The sequence below is a fragment of the Oncorhynchus keta genome, chromosome 2, assembly GCF_023373465.1.
Source record: "Oncorhynchus keta strain PuntledgeMale-10-30-2019 chromosome 2, Oket_V2, whole genome shotgun sequence".
Classification (NCBI taxonomy): domain Eukaryota; kingdom Metazoa; phylum Chordata; class Actinopteri; order Salmoniformes; family Salmonidae; genus Oncorhynchus; species Oncorhynchus keta.
Genome location: NC_068422.1, coordinates 61,423,421 through 61,443,590, shown reverse-complemented (window position 1 = coordinate 61,443,590; position 20,170 = coordinate 61,423,421). Strand labels below are relative to the sequence as shown.

At 42.6% G+C, this 20,170-nt stretch overlaps 1 protein-coding gene across 1 annotated transcript in view; it reads right to left on the bottom strand.

Moving 5' to 3' along the window:
• The window catches only part of LOC118358279 (cadherin-11-like), a 74,972-nt gene that overhangs the window by 13,664 nt on the left and 41,138 nt on the right, over window positions 1-20,170 (bottom strand). Inside the window, exons 2-5 of the mRNA XM_035735906.2 lie at window positions 6,041-6,543; window positions 4,887-5,181; window positions 4,085-4,204; window positions 1,176-1,343 (exon numbers count right to left, since the gene is read on the bottom strand). Coding sequence (XP_035591799.1) covers window positions 1,176-1,343; window positions 4,085-4,204; window positions 4,887-5,181; window positions 6,041-6,280 — 823 coding nt within the window. The 5' untranslated portion in view covers window positions 6,281-6,543. The remainder of the gene's footprint in view (window positions 1-1,175; window positions 1,344-4,084; window positions 4,205-4,886; window positions 5,182-6,040; window positions 6,544-20,170) is intronic.

Genomic DNA, 20,170 nt, shown 5'->3' with positions numbered 1-20,170 from the left:
CACCTGAGGGCCACAGCCCATGAGCAGACAGTGTTTTGTGTTTGTATTTGCATATGTGTGAGGGTGTGTGTCTACAGGGGTGCATACACCTGCCATTGGCAGAGCAGTAGGGCCATATGCCCTCTCCGCCCTGTCTGATCCTCCTATTGAAATGTTCAGAGCCAAACACTTCAGCTGCATTTAAAAATAACGCTGACATGGGAAGGAGCCTTTAAAAAAAAAAGGCCTGATCATATAAAGGGCTGCTACTTCAATCAGACGACATAAAAAACATACGGGATCTTTTCATGAGAAAGTTACTGAATCCACCCAGTCTAAAACTGGCTCTGACCATGAGAGCTGGAAATAAATATTAACATAATATCAGAGGTTGAAACATGTGACAATACTGATGTGAATGTCACATCTCAAATAGTATGTCATTACTTATTGAACAATGTTCCAGTTTTCATCATCTGGGAAAGAGTTGACATTATTGCACGTGGTTGAGTCAGCCCACTGACTCAGTTTTAGAAGTTTCTCACCCCACCCAGGACTAGTTTAGCCCAAATATGTAGCTAATTTTCCATCCAAGAGCCGCTGTTAGCAGGGATACATCCGAGCCTCAGTGCTGATAGTAGGGGAAAGATTGGGAGCTCTCTGGGACAAATCTTCAGGCTCTGCTCTCAAGAAGTAGGGGGAAATTGATGTGGACCATTTCTACTATTTGAGACGTAAATCTGTGTTTAGCTCGCGGTTTAGAGCTACAAGAATTCCCCTCCAATCCCCCTCTCCGTCGAACAGAAATACTGACATTAACACTGTTAATATTTCACAACTCTTTATCGCGCCTAAGATACTTGCTGTCATCACAGCTCCTATGAGCGCAATGAAACTGTTTAATAATGTTTTAATGTCCCCCCTTTAACATCTATACCCTGTACAAACTGCGTGTTGCATGGCCTCTGGGGCCATCAGCCATCCATATTTTGAAGTGTTGAGGCTTGAGGAGCTCAGAGAGCGCTAGACTGGCTTAAAGCAGACCTGTCCCCCGTGGACGATGCTGCTCTTACCTCAGCAGAGAGGGACAGTGACGACGGGAAGAAAGACCATCTTAGGGACTAAGTTAGCTTTAGAAAACAGAAAATAAATTTGAAAAAACATTGAAAAAGTGAAAGACATGACTCTTCACTTACTCTGAGGGAACTTGGGTGGGTTGTCGTTGACGTCCGTCAAGGTGATTTTCACTTCTGTTGTCCCTGACAATCCCCCCATGTGTCCCCCCATGTCCTTTGCTTGGATGACGACGTCATATTCCTGCCGAGCTTCCCTGTCCATGTTGGGCAGAGCAGTCCGGATTATCCCTGGGGACAGGAGAGGAGAAAGAGGAAAATGGCTTTAATTCAAGAGGGACCTGCCTGTGACCTTTCAGCAGCCGACTACTATGCAAGGCCTACTGGGAGGAGCAGGGCATGATTGGTCATCACTGACACGTGAGATCACATTGCCATCTCATCCATCGGGCTCCTTTTCTAATATTGGGGTAATTACTGTGATATGTAAAAGGGAAAAAGAAGTGGCTTATTTCAATAGAAACTGCAGAACACTGCTCAGAACAGCAGTGAGGAAGTGTTTTTTTAAGCCAGTTGTTTATTTAAGTATTTTTTTTCTGTGAGGAAACTGCCACTTCTCACATCACAGGAGAATATGATGGGGATGGTTGTTCTCTGGTGATATTTAGATGAGCCTGTGCATGAAATGCAGATAAGCCAAAAACAAATTATAAATGTGAGCATTGGACAGGATCCAGTGAAATATCCAGCTTTGGTTTATTAGCAGGATTTTCTCTCTCCGATCTCTCTCTCGCTCTGAGATCTCCCTGTTTGGCTGGGGGTACTTTGGCTCCCAGGATGCTTAGAGTTCAACCAGGATATTGCTTGCCTAATCTGGCCGTGAGTTAATTCTGTTTGGCAAAGGACAGGTACACTCAGACTTTGCCTTGGAGAAATCCCAAAGCACGACAGGACTAATCCTCAACACTCAATTGGCACGTATGCAAAATGTGAGAATTGACAGATTATCATAAAATACATTTTTGATACAAGACATACAATATATATATATATATATATATATATATATATATAGTGCCTTCAAAAGTATTCATCCCCCTGGCGTTTTTCCTATTTTGTTGCATTACAACCTGTCATTTTAATTGATTTCATGTAATGGATATACACAAAATAGTCCAAATTGGTGAAGTTTTCAACAACAACAAAAGAAAAACGCAAAAGTGGTGAGTGCATATGTATTCACCCCCTTTGCTATGAAGCCCCTAAATTGTATTTATTTTTATTTCACCTTTATTTAACCAGGTAGGCTAGTTGAGAACAAGTTCTCATTTACAACTGTGACCTGGCCAAGATAAAGCAAAGCAGTTCGACACATACAACAACACACAGATACACATGGAATAAACAAACACAGTCAATAATAGAGTAGAAAAATACTATATACAGTATGTGCAAATGAGGAAAGATAAGGGAGGTAAGGCAAAAAATAGGCCATGGTGGCAAAGTCATTACAATATACCAAACAAGATCTGGTGCAACCAATTACCTTCAGAAGTCACATAATCTGTCACAATCTGTCACATGATCTCAGTATATATACACCTGTTCTGAAAAATCCCAGTGTCTGCAACACAACTAAGCAAGGGGCACCACCAAGCAAGTGGCACCATGAAGACCAAGGAGCTCTCCAAACAGGTCACGAACAAAGTTGTGTAGAACTACAGATCAGGGTTGGGTTATAAAACAATATCAGAAACGTTGAACATCCCAAGGAGCACCATTAAATCCATTATTAAAAAATTGAAAGAATATGGCACCACAACAAACCTGCCAAGAGAGGGCCGCCCACCAAAACTCATGGACCAGGCAAGGAGGGTATTAATCAGAAAGGCAACAAAGGGACGAAAGATAATCCTGAAGGAGCTGCAAAGCTCCACAGCGGAGATTGGAGTATCTGTCCATAGGACCACTTTAAGCCATACACGCCACAGAGCTGGGCTTTATGGAAGAGTGCCAGAAGAAAGACATTGCTTAAATAAAAAATAAGCAAACACGTTTGGTTTTCACCAAAAGGCATGTGGGAGACTCCCAAACATATGGAAGAAGGAACTCTGGTCAGATGAGACAAAAATGTAGCATTTTGGACATCAAGAAAAACGCTATGTCTGGCGCAAACTCAACACCTCTCATCACCCCTGGAACACCATCCCAACACAAACCCAACACCACAGTGAAGCATGGTGGTGGCAGCATCATGCTGTGGGAATGTTGTTCATCAGAAGGGACTAGGGAACTGGTCAGAACTGGAGGAATGATGGATGGCGCAAAATACAGGGAAATTCCTGAGGGAAACCTGTTTCAGTCTTCCAAAGATTTGAGACTGGGACAGAGGTTCACCTTCCAGAAGGACAATGACCCTAAACTAAAGCAACACTCAAGTGCTTTAAGGGGAAATATTTAAATGTCTTGGAATGGCCTAGTCAAAGCCCAGACCTCAATACAATTGAGAATCTGTGGTATGACTTAAAGATTGCTGTACACCAGCGGAACCCATCCAACTTGAAGGAGCTGGAGCAGTTTTGCCTTGAGGAATGGGCAAAAATCCCAGTGGCTAGATGTGCCAAGCTTATAGAGACCCCAAGAGACATGCAGCTGTAATTGCTGCAAAAGCACGCTCAAGTTTTCTGTTTTTTGTCTTATTTATGTATATGTATGTATTTATGTATAAAATAGACATGTTGTGTTCATCAAATGATACAAACCCCTCCCAAGATCTGTTTTATATGTAGGAAAAAATGTATATGTATACATAATATATATATATATGTATGTATGTATGTATGTATGTATGTATGTATGTATGTATGTATGTATGTATGTATGTATGTATGTATGTATGTATGTATGTATGTATGTATGTATGTATGTATGTATGTATGTATGTATGTATGTATGTATGTATGTATGTATGTATGTATGTATGTATGTATATATATATATGTGAAATAAGGTGTGACAGAGAGGTTGGGTACCTGTTTGTGGTTCCACTGAGAAGTAGGGTTGGCCCTGGAGAATGCTGTACACCAGTCTGGCACTATTCCCATAGGTGGGATCATCAGCATCTGTGGCTGTTACCTGCATCACTGAGGTACCTGGACGACACAAGAACAGCAGGTGTTATTATTTTCAACACCATTTACCCAACATAATACCTGCAATAAGAAAATCATTATGGCATTTAGCTTGAGCCAATACTATGTTTCTGAAATGAAATTCCTGTTATATACCTGATGCTGGAAGTGTTTGCCATTCTAGAAATTGCTTATTCTTAACCGAAAATGTGGTGCAGTCAGCATCCCTCCCATGGTTATAATGTCCTTAAGTGCTCATGGTTTTGGGATTCACACAAAGCCTAGCTGTTTCGCCAGTATTTGAAATTAATTTGCCATCAGAGTGGTTTCTGAACATATTTGAAGCTGGGCTGGTCTAGACTACCGAGTCTGAGCCCCAGAAGCACCATTTGGGTTGTCAGCTGGTAGAATCGCAGGGAAATAGATTGTTACTCTGACAGGCCAGCATTAAGGCTGTTGTATTACATGGTGTGATCCCCCCCCCACACACACACTCACGCAAAAAAAAAATTCACAAGGAAGAGGGAAATTGCAAAGCCGCAACAACAACAGCAACGCTTCCAACTTTGCCTCCCCCGGTCAGATTACAGTAATTTTGAATAATGCATGGGAAACAAGCTGTTCACTGGCAAACAGTCTGAGGAAGGGAGAAGTAGACAGAGGGTAGAGAATCCTTCACGGTCCATTCCCCAGCCAGACTCACCGACGTTGGACATTTCAGGCACCCTGGCATAGTATGGCCCATGTAGGAACTCAGGTGGGTTGTCATTGATGTCCTGGACCTTGACTATGAACTCAGAAGGAGGCTCCAGAGGCTTGTTGGTGGCCCTGTCCACAGCCTGGGCTGTGAGGGTGTACTGGGCCTGCTCTTCCCTGTCCAGGGTCTTGGTGGCATGGATGTTGCCTGTCTTGTCATCAATGACAAAAATGGTGCCTGCACCCTCCCCTGAGAGAATGTACTTGCAATTGCCATCCCCAGCATCAACGTCTGAGTGGAGCTGGAAACAATTGGAAAGAAAAATGTCATCAAAATTACTTTGGAAAAAATATGTTAAAAACCATTTAAAAAATACTACCTTCCAACATGTAGTGTGATCACTAGGAGGAACATGGATAATGAGAAGCACATTCAGCCCAGGCAATCATGTAAATGTGATTACATTTAAATGCATAGCTTAGAGAAAGCTGCCTTGAAACCAATATGTTTCAACATAGAGAATCAATCTATATTTACTCTGATGATAAACATTAGGTGCAATACACAGCAACATTACAATTAGTGGTCTGTCACATTATCAGACAGTTAGTCACTTAGTTGATTGGTTAATGTCTGCAATTCAAAACACGCATAACTATATTCCCACAAACGCATATATGAATTGTATTTCAATTTATTTTGCAATATCTACCAACTTTTCATTATATTCTATGAAATATTGTTCATAGAAACCTGTCCTGCATGCATGTTGTTTTTGTTGTTGATTGATGTCATGATTGATATCCCAATCCAATAATAACAAGGTACCATCTCTGTCACTGCCGGAATTAGAGGCAAATTTAGGTCCCCATTTGTAATCGTCATTTCTGTGGACCCCTAAAATTGCCTGTTTCCCAGATGTCAATGTCTTTGGGGGATGCTTTGATATTAAAAAGGAAATCTAATTTATAATCTTTAATCAAGTGGGACACTGATTGCTTTGTGTAACAAATTGAGGATATTGCAAGGTCTCCACTGGTAATGAAAACCCCACGTGACTTTAATTCAGCGATCAACAGATAGAGAGGGGGAAAGAATGGGAGAGAAAAGAGAGGAGAGGTAGGAAGGTGATGATGAAGAATTTAAAACGGTGACCGTACCCTGCCCACTAACACTGGGTCTGGCCCTGTGTACTCCTCAATGACAAAGAACTGGTTCCAGACCCAGCCTCTCTTGGAGCGGTGTAGGACCTGTCCCTCCTTGCCTGTCCTCTCCCGGTGCCTGTGTAGGGAGAGGCGGCGGCGGTGGCTGTGCTCCAGGGGTGCCGAGGCGGCCACAGCGCTGCACAGCACGGCGCCCAGGCACATCAGGAACACCTGCAGTCCCAGTCCCTCCCACATCCTGTTGCCAGCCGACCAGTGCTGCTCCGCCTTCCTTTGGGCCTTGCTGCACGTGTCCCCTGAGAGGCACAACCCAGAGATAATCCTGGGAAAACCTTCCTCTGAGGTCCTTCCTGGATGGTGGCTTCACTCCACTCACTCACTAGCCTGGGGACTTGGACCCTAAGCCTCACCGGATCCTTTGGTTATGCTTTATGCAGTTACTCATCACAACCCCCTTCTTCTTCTCTCTCTTCCTCCTTCTTCTCCTCCCGACGTAGGCCCTGAAATGAAACGAAAATGCACAGAGTCGGTCACAGGGGACAAAACAGTTCTGTACAAGAGTAGTTATCGTCAGCCCACACTCCAACCAAAGTTTTAATTGACTCCTCTCTAAATCTCGACATATTAATTCATTTTGTGCCTCTGTATCTTGCTCTAATTAAGTGACAGAGGTTGCAAACTCATTTGCTCTTATTTAATTAGACATCAAGCCACTGGTGTTCTCAGATTTAAGTGTTGCCTATGTTTTGTCCCTTGTAGTATTACATTAGGTGAGTAGAGCAAAAGGGAAATAGTCTCCTTCAAAATTCTAATTTGGTACAAAATGCATCACTTCATTTTCATTCACTGACGGTCAACAAAGCGACAACTGAGCTAAAAACAGAATAGTCCAATAGTCGATTTGCACAGTCCTAACTGCAAACAAAGCAGGCCTAATCACATGCCAATAGGTTATGTTACACATCTGACAATTAACCAGATGCTGTGCTGTTGTCAGTCCCATGATTGGCTCTCATCACTTCCTGCTTGGCTGCTCATGGATGGACAGGGGAACAAATGGACCTGCGGGAGATTTTCCTATCCACTGAGCCACTAAGAACCTTCAGCCTCAGCAACGATGCTAGCTGGGAGCCCAACCACAACAATAATGCTTTAACAAACTGCTTACGGTGAAACACACGGTCCAGCAGGGAAGAGAGAGAGGGAGAGAAGAGAAAAAAACAGAACAAATCTCCAGCTTGTGTGGCAGAGCTCATAAATAAAGTCCAAATAAAGCACATTCACCAGTGAAGTAGGGAAATGGGCACCCTAACTCAGTTGGACCTCTCCACTGTCAGTCCCCATAATGAACGCCTGATAACGCTTCATGCTTTCCACTGTCTCGGGTTGTAAATTGGCAGCTACTCCAGAAAAAGAAGACATTCTATGCTTTTTTTTCATTATTGACTGGCCACCAAAAATGTCAGCCAACTGTGTGTGTAGGAGTGGTTTTATTGCCTCCGATACCCCATCATCTCAAGGGAAGTGTTTCCCATTTAAATGCCTCGGGAATCACAGCCATTCATCCATCTTGGCTAAGACTGTGGATGTGCTGAATAAGTAGTCTGGTCCAAAGTCAGTCATTGATGGCAAGTGACTCAACAGCGATGCAAAATGTCTCATCTATTACTGTAATACAGTGATTGTGAGTCATGTATTAAGTATTCCAGTGGATGGCTAGACAGCTAAATGTTTCAATGCAGCACTACTGTGGAATGGTGTGAGAGACATCTGAGAATTTGTGAATATGGAAAAATACACTGAATACACCAAACATCAGAAACGCCTTATATTGAGTTGCACCCCCCCATCCCCATCCCTCTTTTGCACTCAGAACAACCTCAATTCATCGGGGTATCGGCTCTACAAGGTGTCAAAAACATTTCACAGGGATGCTGGTCATGTTGACTACAATGCTTCCCACAGTTGTGTCAAGTAGGCAGGATGTCGTTTTTGTGGTGGACCATTCTTGATACAAATGGGAAACAGTTGAGCATGAAAAACCCAGCAGTGTTCCAGTTCTTGACACAAACCGGGGCGCCTGGCACCTACCTTTTGTTTTTCCCATTCACTCTCTGAATATAATACATACGCAATCCATGTCTCAGTTGTCTCAAGGCTTACAAATACTTGTTTAACCTGTCTCCTCCCCTTCATCTACACTGATTGAAGTGGATTTAAGAAGTGACATCAATAAGGGATCCCAGCGTTCTTAATGTTTGTCTACTCAGCGTATATCAACACTCTATAGCACCTTGTAAATATTGTAAAGGGGCGGATAGGCCATAGCTGTAGACACTAATATATGCAGGTTTACTGTCATGGGTCTTGCCCTAGAGGCAGAACTGAGCGATTGCCGCAAGATGGACAAGCTGCAAAGTGAAAATTGGCTATGTTGTAAACATTTATTTAAAAAAAAGTGCTTTTTGGTCTTAATTTAAGGTTAAGTGTAACGAATGTGCTGAGAGTCGAGAAGCAAGTTCAGGGAGTGAGTGTTTTAATAAATAAAAGAAACACGAAACACAATTCACCGACATGAAACAGAGTCAATAACACCTGAGGAAAGTACCAAGGGGAGTGACAGATATAGGGAAGATAATCAAGGAGGTGATGGAGTCCAGGTGAGTGTCACGAGGCGCTGGTGCGCTTGACGATAGTGACAGGTGTGAGGGATAATCAGCAGCCTGATGACCTCGAGGCTGGAGAGGGAGCGTACGTGACATTAAGGTTGGGTTTATCAGATGTTATGACTTTGTGGCTGTGCAGGCTAGTGACCATTCTGCAGAGTTGCCTCCAGAACAAGACTCATGAGGAAAAACGCGAACCTGCGCAATATAAGTGGAAGTGTTTCATATTCCTCTTGAATAAATAAACATGGTTACATTTCATGTTACTTAATTAGGGGTAAGATAATGCCACAGCTGCTTGTAAGTGCAAAATTGTTACTGAGACTTGGAGAAAATAATTATTGGATAAAGGGGAGAAAAAAAATAGCTTGTGCTTCAGAAGAAATGAAATGGCCAGCTACAAATATACGTGGCCTTAATTGTAGTGTGTAAATCCAGCTCTATTTCCACTGTTCTAGCCCAGCCATGGACAGTGGTGGAGAGGGGATGTCTAAGGAGAAATGGAGTGACCTGACAGTGAGGGACAATTAAAACAATCCCTCTAGTCTTTCTCCAAGTCTCCGCTAAAAGCAGCCAGTAACTTCACTCTGTCACAGCCATGAAAAGTGAAGATCAGGAGAGAGGCACCGGGCAGATAAATCCTCCCTCTCTTTCAGCACAGTCTTTTTCACACCAAGCAAGTGTCTTCAATATCTCATTGTGGCGCTGTAACAGCACATGTGTTACTGCTCTGCCGACATTACTATTTTAAATTGAACACAGGGTCAAAGTTGAAGAATTAAGTTAGTTCCATGCTGATGTTTAATATTGAGTACCGACACATCAATAGACTCTAAAAGGCATACGATCCCACACCATTTGATCGAGGAGAACCCCAAAAAGCACTTATCAGCTCAGTGGGGCTCTTACTCTAACCAGTAAGCATAGTCCTCAAAGGAAATATCATTAAGCAGTGAATACAAATCAAATGTTATTGGTTCTTTCAATGTCGGGCCTCATTAGGGTTATGATGAGAACCTAAATGATGTCCTAAATAAGTAAAGCATTTCTTCAGCCACTGAAGGTGGATGTGGGGGTTGGGATTTGGTTTTTTATAGCTGGGAGATGTGTTCTTCCTTGTACAATTATTATGATTATTTTTAAGTAGGGAATGCAATCGCTCCTCAATGGTTATTGGAGCGATCGTAAAAATAAAAAAAACAGCAGACAAGAGTATGGAACTGTGCTCAAATCTGAACCTCCACGTGCAGAGGGGCTCAGCTTTGTCTTGCTCGACTGACCATTAACATTGTACAAGAAAAGCAAAGAGAAGCTCCCTCTCTCTCCCTCCCTCTCTCTCTGGCTCTCTCGTATTCTCTAGTGCCAGTTTAATTCTGTAAGGTCCAGTCGCACGTACAAGATGAAGTCGGTCTAAAGCAATAAGGGTGATTCATGTCTGAGTAGATGTGATATATGCGCCTGTCTTCCACAACCCTGGAGGCTCCACCCGTCTGTTTTCACAACTGTTTATGACCGTATGGTGTGTGTGTGTGTGTGTGTGTGTGTGTGTGCGCGCGCGCGCGCGTGTGTGTGTGTGTGTGGGGTGCACAAAGTATGTCTACTGTGTGCACATGTACTGATTTGTGTGAATAGTGTGTGCAAACAGCTTATTTATTGGGTGGTGTTGAGTCGCCTATGCTGTCTGGGCACGGGAAATGTTTATTTCATTATTTTATTGATCCAAAAGGCAGAAGGACTCCTGCGGGGCGGAGGCCTGGGATTAAAAATGAAAAATATGGGTCAAAACACACATCACGACAAAAGAGAGGCGTATGGTGGCAAAATAATAAAATAAAGTTTATCCAGTGTGTCTATGCATTTAACTTAAGTCACGTGATGTACTGATAAGATGTGCTCCCTCTGCTAGAACACTTCCCCTTTGTCTGCGTGTCTGACCCATGGTTCTGGACTCACAGACAAAGTGCTGTTATTCCCTTTTTAGCAGTAGACTGAACTAAGCTGTAACAGACGAGCAAGACAAATGGTTTTGGCTTCTTTTAGAAACAGTGTGGAGACAATGAGCATTGAGAAATGGCGCGACATATCTTGACAACAATAAAAAACTCACCTCAGGCCAACCTCAGTTTCTCAGTTCCGTAGTCCTTTAAGGTCAGCAACCAGTACATCCTCACGGCTATTGCTCTGTTTGTTTGTCACACCACCCAAAACGGGGGCTGTAATTTCCTTCTATAAACTGAGACCCAACTCTTCTTCAGTGGGCTTTTAACATTACACTTTATGTGATCCCCTCCATACTGCAATTCTTATCTAATAAAGAAAATATGTTTATTGAATGTCAGAGTCTCTCTCATTTGGTGGCAATTTCCATGGCAGACACCACAACACTACATAAAGAGAGACCTAAAGACAACAACGCAGCATGGCAGCAACCCATGACAAGACAGCATGGTAGCAACACAACAGGACAACAACATTGGAGCAACACAATATGGCAGCAGCACAAAATATGCTACAAACATTATTATGCACAGACAACAGGACAAATGGCAAGGAGGTAGAGACAACAATACATCCCACAAAGCAGCGACAACTGTCAGTAAGAGTGTCCGTGATTGAGTCTGAATGAAGAGATGGAGAAAAAAAACTGTCCAGTTGGAGTGTTTTTTTGCGAGAGAGAGAGAGAGAGAGAAAGACAGAGAAAAAATAAATAGTGAGGGATAGAGGGAAAGAGAGCAATACATAGAGAGAGGGAGGAGAGAAAGAAGAGAGAGACAGAGAGAGAGAGAGAGAGAGGTAGAGGCGACAGTCTAGCGTTACAAATAGGGTTGCTGTGATGGACTCAGCGTCTTTGGAATGAATTCTCCACGTGCCGCCTGCATCCTGGCCTTCCCATTTCCTGACCAGCTTTGATGCACTTACTGGAGCAGTGGAGGAGGCTTTAGTGCTTGGTTGACTGTGCAGCTTGAGGGGATGTAAAAGAGTGGAGGTAATGCTGCTCTAAGAATGGCATTTGTGACGTACCTTCGCACCGCTTGAATGCGATATTGACTGATTTCTCCGTATGATGACCTAATCTACATAGAATAAAATAATTTACGATTACAACAATCACAAAGATCATTAAATATATAGCTGAATGTTTTTTCATTCAATTGACAATAAATTATACCTCTAAAAAGTAGGCTATGCCTCCTTTCAAGATACAAGCATGGTACTGTACAGTTTATATACTGATAAGACCATGTTTTCACTCAACGCAAAGTGGCCATATGATCACGGCAGATTGCTCGACAGACCGTATCATAATGAAAATAAACCACCCTTCTAAGCCCTCCACATGTTCTGTAATCCGCCACTTTCATGGACAAACCAGGCGCACTGCAGTCTGTATATTACACCATAGGCGCCGAATGTTTTCCTTTAACAATGCTGTATTTTGGAGCATGACCCCTGTATCCACCTGAGTGGTGGTTCTATTCCTAGGAATCGGGCTTTCTCCGAATTTTACCCCTTGCACACATATAAATCTTTGTTTGGATAAAGAAAAAAGAAGAGAGAAATAACACCACCGTCGCCACCTCATTCTCACAGCGTTGAAAGAAGCCGATCAGGGTCAAGTGATCGGGACTGTAGTCTTGTGTAGTCCTCAGAGCTCCACCATGCTGCTTCTCACTCTGACAGGTAATTGCTCCAACACTACTACCACAGAGGACTCTGAGATCAGGAGGTTCTCTGCTATTCTCTCACTCGTTTTAGAGAGAGAATTTTGTTTGTTTTAATGCAAGCTTTCTGCAATTCTACCCATTTTGCTATGGGGGGAGCAAACACTTTGCAATTCTACACATTTTGCCATGACGGGGAGCAAACACTTTGCAATTCTACCCATTTTGCCATGGGGGGAGCAAACACTTTGCAATTCTACATATTTTGTCATGACAGGGAGCAAACACTTTGCAATTCTACACATTTTGCCATGGGGGGAGCAAACACTTTGCAATTCTACACATTTTGCCATGACGGGGAGCAAACACTTTGCAATTCTACCCATTTTGCCATGGGGGGAGCAAACACTTTGCAATTCTACACATTTTGCCATGAGGGGAGCAAACACTTTGCAATTCTACCCATTTTGCCATGGGGGGAGCAAATACTTTGCAATTCTACACATTTTGTCATGACGGTGAGCAAACACTTTGCATTTCTACCCATTTTGCTATGCAGTGTAGAGAACATTTTTGCCAAAACGTATGCCATGTTAATAACAGGTGAGTGAGAGTGACTAACAAAATCAGTGGGGGCCCCCTGGCAGTCAGGGCCCCTGGGAACCTGCCCTGCATGCCTGGGCCCTATTTGGACATGATAACTACAAGTTTAGTTAGATGGCTAGACTAATTTACCAAGCTAAACATTGTTAGCTCACATGCTAATTTAGTGACTGTCAGTGACTGACATAACAAGAGAAAAACTGCTGAAGCACAATCACATTTCGAAAAAATTGCACCTTTTGTGTTCAACAGTAAGTTGAGACGCTGACTGAGTCCCCAGCGGCCGGGGGCCCAAAGTGACCACTTGTGTCGCATATACCTGGTGCCGGCCCTGCTGACAAGTTTATTAACATTGTGTTTACCTTTTGTATACGATACGGCTTCTGTAAATCAACGCCTCACAACAAAGACCTGCTAGAATATCTGCAAAGATATAGCATGCATGGCGTTGACAGACTTAACTCTTTAAAAGAAGACATAAGAGAGGATAAACAACTGGGAATAAAAACGATTTTCTACTCAATACGACTGCATGGAAAGAGGCTTTGAAGCCACACTGCAAGGAGGAAAAGTGGTCTTTGGTTTCTGGTTACTGTGGGCTGCTTCCTGTGGCTTTTAAAAGCGACAAAATAGAGAAAAGAAACAAACGATTGTGCTCCCAGGGCGTAACCTGACTCTTAATTGCCATTCAATTACACAGACTAATCGGTATAGGTGTTTCACAAACAAAATACCCCAGTCTGGCTTTCTGCACTTCAGAGCCAAAGAGGTCATTAGTATTCTAACAGGAGAGTGATGCACCCGCTTTTTTTTCTTCTCTCTGAGCAGACAGAGTCATGAATAATATGCTAATGCCATCATCCACAATTTGCCGCCACAGCTACAGGTGAAGGAAGAGTGCATGTACAGAAGATACTGTTACTGCTGCTACAGACTTTGCATGCTGTTGTTCATGTTGCTGTTGATGCCGTTGCTCAGAGGGATGTCAAAGAGCCATGGAAAACGACTGATTCCATGGATAGCAGCCAGTCATTTGCACTATGCGGGTAAGGGAAAGCAACCGAAAAAAGAGCGAGGGAGAGGATGCAGAGGATGCAGCTGAGCTTGAAGCGATGGTAGGAGTCTCGTTACCGAGACGGCTGGCTGTGGGATGGAGATGGAAATGGCGGAGGAGGTATGTATCACAGAGGAGCTGCACTCAAAGTGATGATATTTCAGCTCAGCCCTAGGCTTCTTTCCTCTCTGGTGTGCTCAGGAAGGCAGTGCATGCCCTTGGAGTTGAAAGGTTTATAACTGAGTATCATTTTACTGTGGCAAGCAAGGCTCAGCACTCAGGTTAAGTTACCTTGACATATCTGAAGGTTAGAAGCCCTGCACAGGTCAACCACAATGCCTCTTCTGCATACCTGGCTACAGGAGTGTGGGTGGGAAGGGTTTTGATAGGGCAGTGTGAAGGTAGGATGCACCTGTCACTCAAACTGGAAGGAAAGCGAGACGGAGAGTACGAGAAGAAGCTACAGCTGAGAGAAGCTACAGCTGAGACAGCACATGCAGTACATACACAGCCTGAACAAAGGGCAGTCACAGACAAACCACAAAGGGAAGGATACGGTTCAGGGAGACACACATGATTGTTCCACTTCACACCAGCTTCTGACTATGTGTGTTCATGTGTGCATCTGGTGGAGTAGGGGGTATCTGATCTCTCTTAACCCACTACAAAAAGTTAAGGGGGAATTATGAACTACAAGTACCCACATCAGCTTGTTCATAGACTAGTAATCCGTATCACTAGGCATCATCACTCAGAGGACATGAGTACACACTGTATTATGTATATGAACCCATACAGCATGAACAATAGGCCTATCTAGGAATCTCTAAAGGTAAGTTAGTCATACCAGTATCCCCAACCTCTGTCATTTATTAAATGTATCTTCAACTCAAAATGAACAAATGCAGAGAAAGACTCTCTTTGCAAATGACTAAAAACTGTAAGATGCAAACAGAAGCTACGCATCTGGTTCATTAACCCTTACTGCAGTCAGCAGAACTGAATTCATGTTGCAATTGTACAACAATACCATTAACCAAAGAGTTTGTGTCATTAAGAAACTGCTGAAGAACTGTTCGGCTCAAAAATATCATTTCTAAACAGCCGAGAATACAGTTAAAGAAACAAAGATGAAGCAAGTCATTTGAATCGGAAATAGCACAAACGGACTGTGATTGCAAGCACCGATCTGACATCTTTCCACTGAATGTGAAACCAAATGGCATGTACTCCAAACCTTCACAAAGGATCTCCACTACTGACAACCAGCAGACGTCAGGAGGCAATGTATGCTATAGTGGTGCCTCCAATTAGTAACAACCAGAGTTTCTCTTTTTGTGTCACATCCATAACATAATAATTATGTCTTCGGTTGTTATGCAAGTCTAATTGCTATGCCACATTGCTGTGTATCCAAGAATGTTAATGAAAAAGAAGAACAAAAATAATTGAAGACTGCATCTGCATCTCTTCGGCTATTCAATCCATTAAACCATGTGAGGTTTATTGTAAAAAAAAAAATCCAGTCTTTTCCCTTTTGTCTAGCAACGAGATGCTAGTATTTTAGTCACAAAAAGAGGAATTGCCAGCATAATGTATTTTTACAGCTACACTCAAACTGTGGAACAGTGGAACAGTCAGCTTCCAAAGCCCCAAACTCCCCAGACTTCTCCTATTCCTGGAAATGAAGGAGTAGCTGGAGTTTCAGATGGCCCAGTCCAGCCAGCCTGATCTAGGGAGCAGGAAACTGCAGTGTCTGGAATTGATTTGAGGCAAAGGGAAAAGGGATAAGGGACAGGAGACAAATAGACCCAGATCCCAACCATTATGGGTGGAGGATGACACACGAGGAGGAAGGAGCAAAGTGAGGCACTGCAATAGAGTGTCTGTGGGTTTTGTTAGTTAATTCTGCGTTGAAATGCCCAGAAGGAAAATGGAGACCAAAAATACACGGAGGGGAGGGTACACAGAAGGGAAAAAATACCAAAATATTTTTGGAGGGAGACAACCTTTTCACCAGACAGGCTGTATGAACAGACTTTACTTTTAAAAAATGGTCATACTTGAACTTCACTAATTTGATTTTTTGTTTTTTTTAAAGATTATCTTCTGTGAAATGTATTCCCTTGCTGAACAAATTGATTGACAGCTTTCCTATTTTGATTTTCTATAATGATAGAAAAGCTCATCTCGCATTAAAGAGGTAATCCGCATTTGAAACAACAACAAAGCATCTCCCTACCACTTTGTTTCGGGGAAAAAGCTGAGGGACGGGGGCTCGAAAAATGCAACCAATCAAATGCATTGACAGAGCTACGGATGCAAGGACTGACCATCCATGAAATCAAAAGTATGGTTTTAATGTCATAGCCGGCATTATAAGTCATTTTAGCCAAAAGGAAGGAACTCGTCAGTGGTAATGGATCTGCCAGGTTGAATAATGATATAGAAGATAGTCTACACTGTGGGTTATGTATCAGCAGATTGTATCAGTAGAACCCATAGAGAATCTTACAAACCATCTAGCTACCACCGGCTGGTAATCTGCCTTTGCAGTAGCGAAAAGAGAGAAAAAAAACATTACTAAACTCACAATTTCATAGCCACTGAACTGATTTCTTTCATGGGCAAGAGCAGCAGACTTGAAACCGTCTCCATGGTTGTTAAACAAACACAGACGACGTCAAGGTGATGAGCGAGAGAGAGAAAGGAAGAGAGAGACAGAGAGAGCAAAGTGAACAAGATGAGCAAAGAGAAATCAAAGGGAAAGCACACAGAATGTCAGGGACCACTTCAGTGCTTCACAGTACCCGTTATCGATGATGAAGACAACAATGTCAATTCACAGAAAGAGACTTCAAATTGAATGCAAACCACTAGTGTCCAGATCAGAGCTGGACGTGTTGTACGTGTTTGTCTTTTTACATCAGCAGTTGTCACAAACCCACTGGACACAAACTGGTTGAATCAACGTTGTTTCCAAGTCATTTCAACCGAAAACAAATCTGCGTGAGGATGTTGAATTCATGTGGAAAAATGATCGGATTTGAAAGAAGTCATCAACAGGGGGAATTTCGTCTTTTTTCTCAACCAACGTTTTACCTAAATCCCAAATGACATGTTGATTTCACATTGAATTCACGTTAGTTGACAACTCAACCAAATGTAAATCCAAACTAGACGTTGAACGGAAGTCTGTGCCCAGTGGGAAAGTGCTTTACAGATACTCAGCCCAAAATCCCAAAGAGCAAGCAATGCAGATGTCGAAGCATCTAGGAAAAACTCCCTAGAAGGCAAGAACCTAGGAAGAAACATTGATAGGAGCCAGTCCTCTTCTGGCTGTACCGGGTGGTCATTATGGATGGGATTCTTCATGTCATCATTCTGAAGAAAAATGTACTCTTGACGGGTGTTCACAAGTATTACCAAACAACATGAATTTTGGCGTCAAATGTATAGGCTATTTACCGGATGTTATACCATTAGAAACCCATAACAATTAGGGCTGGGACTTGCCAAGGACCTCAGAATATGATATTATCAGGTGCCGATACGATATGTATTGCGATTCTCACAATTCTATATGTATTGCGATTCGATGTCTGCTGCAGAGAGACAAGCGAGAGCATGAGAAAATGAGTTTTGATCAGTCAGGTAAATAAAAGTTCTGAAAAGACGTTGGCTCACTACTTCAAAAGAAGATGGAGAACAAGCCAGGGTTTTGGCGCATGTACAGCCGACTATCTTTAGCTAACTCTACCTTTTTTATTTATTTTACAAATCGATACTTGGGAGTCAAATATTGATATAATATCATATTCAAATAATACTGCGATATGTTACTGTATCGATTTTTCACCCCCAATGCACAACCACACCTGTCTAAACATGAGATGGGACTACTGTTCAAGTCCGACTAAACCGACCATATCTGCCTTAAGAAACATTAGTGTGGCAACAACAGTTGACAGGCTTAGTCCTTTCTTCTGATTTGGTGAAAGTGATTAAAAATGAGCAACGCAAGAGGATAATAACTCTTATACACAACAGAGTGGCCAACAGGGGAAATAAACAAGGGAAGGAAGATAGAAGACAGGAAATGTGATCCCACTTGTTATCAATCTTACCGGGTCTTGGTGGTTCAGCCCAGCCACCATTAATTAGCAATATACTTTACGTCCGGGACTGATATGTCTATTTGTGAATAAAAACCCCATGGATCATCTATCCCACAGACACATGTTAATGAGTCACATTCCAAAGTCAATTATATCCAACTCAAGCCGGTGGGAGTCACCAGTGAGGAAATTACCCATCACCCTCTCCTCTCATAGCACATGATTGTGTGGACTAATTGGAGAGAAAATGAACGATGGTGTGTTGTGACCTGTCTCTAAAGATCCTGTGAAGATTGAGCACCGGCAGGAAATCTGCTCATTTAAAATGAGATATTGACAGAGATGTTCAACTCCATCAAGGTCCTCAAAAGATAATTGTGTCAGTTCAGAGCAGTGGTATGAAAACGGGGTATTTAAGCTATAACACATAGACCAATAATGGACAAGGGCCTCTCATCATCTCAGGATCGGCACAATGTCCTGGGCCTAAATCAACAAACATGCTCTGCTTTTGAATACGACACATGGAGGAAAAGTGAATACTGTATATTACACAGTACAGTGTGCTACAAAAACCCAAAGCATGAATGGACACATTGATAACACAGCAATGACGATGATCTGTATGCACCCTTAACCCCTGTCTCGAAAGGAGTTGGCCATGGGAAAAAAAAATCTCATGTCTCTGCAGCCTGTGACAGCAGTGACCTTTGGCAGTGTTGTGAGGTGGAAGGCGATATAGCGTTATCATCAGGTCTGTCTCCCAGAGCTTCAGAGTTCTAGGCTAGGTATTCTCTGGGTTTAATCCAACATTCAATGCAGCATTACTGTATTTGTATCTTGGCCATGGCTTTATCCGTTTCTCTTTATATAAAGTGCTCTTTTTTTCGGCAGGGAAAGGAAGGAGGGGGAAAAACAGGCCAACACACAATCCGCCATTTCAGGTACCGCACAAAGGAGACAAAAAATAAATGTCGCCATGGCTCGCTTTGACCGGAGCTGTCTAGGCTCTGATGCACAGAGCTATGCTTTATCCCATAAATTGCAGAAATTAATAAATTATTAATATGACAGGTATCAAAGGAAGAAGGGAAATCCTCTTTTTCATTCTTGCAAGTCGAGAATTTAGATTGTTAATCCTCCAGGGCTTACATTTGTTTTCTGTATCTCTGAGTTTGATTCCTTTGGGATTTAAAAACCATGGTAATCCCACAGGAAGTGAGTTCATCTTTTTTTCCCCTTTGCACTGGGACAGCATCAATATTGCTTTGAGCTGTGTCACTGGAGCCTGGCAAACATTTGTGGGACATTTGGGTTTGATTTGGGCACCCAGACACAATTCCAATTTTTCCAGGTGGCCTTGATGCCCAGTCGATCAGAGTATCGAGGCATAGTTTCACTGTTTGACCTTGCTGTCAGGTTTGGATGTAGATGATGGATTGTTGCAAGTATTGCAATGCCCTACATGCCAAGAAAGACGGAAACTCAGAATGAATTGTAGCATTGTAGAAATAAATATCTGGCTGCTACTTTAAACTGTACCATTATTGATTTGTCACTTTTCCACCCTACATTTGTTCAAACCTCCTGGTAACAATCAATAGTGTTAGTGGGTATAAAACACAGCAGTGGCACAGGAAAGATCCCAGCAAATCCTCCACAAACAAGGAGGTGGATTTAGCAATGGCAGTCAGAACCAGGTCTTCAGACAGAGGGAGGCTGTTTATCTACTTATAGTGACAAACTAAAAACTAAAAGAAAATCAGTCTCCTAGCATGGCAACAAGACAATACATCGAGTCATTGTGTAGAGGAGCTATGGGTAAACCGGTAATCTGCAGCTGAAAACCCTGACGCTAAGTGCTTTTATCCCTGTCTGGGATGTGCACAGAGCTGATGCTCCACCCTTCAGTTAAATGTGTCTGCGAAGAATGGAAATAATCTGCATATTCAAAGGAGTTAAGGCTGAAATAAAAGCCCCTATATCTCTGATGGATCTGGCTTTAAGACAGGGGTCAGGGTGTA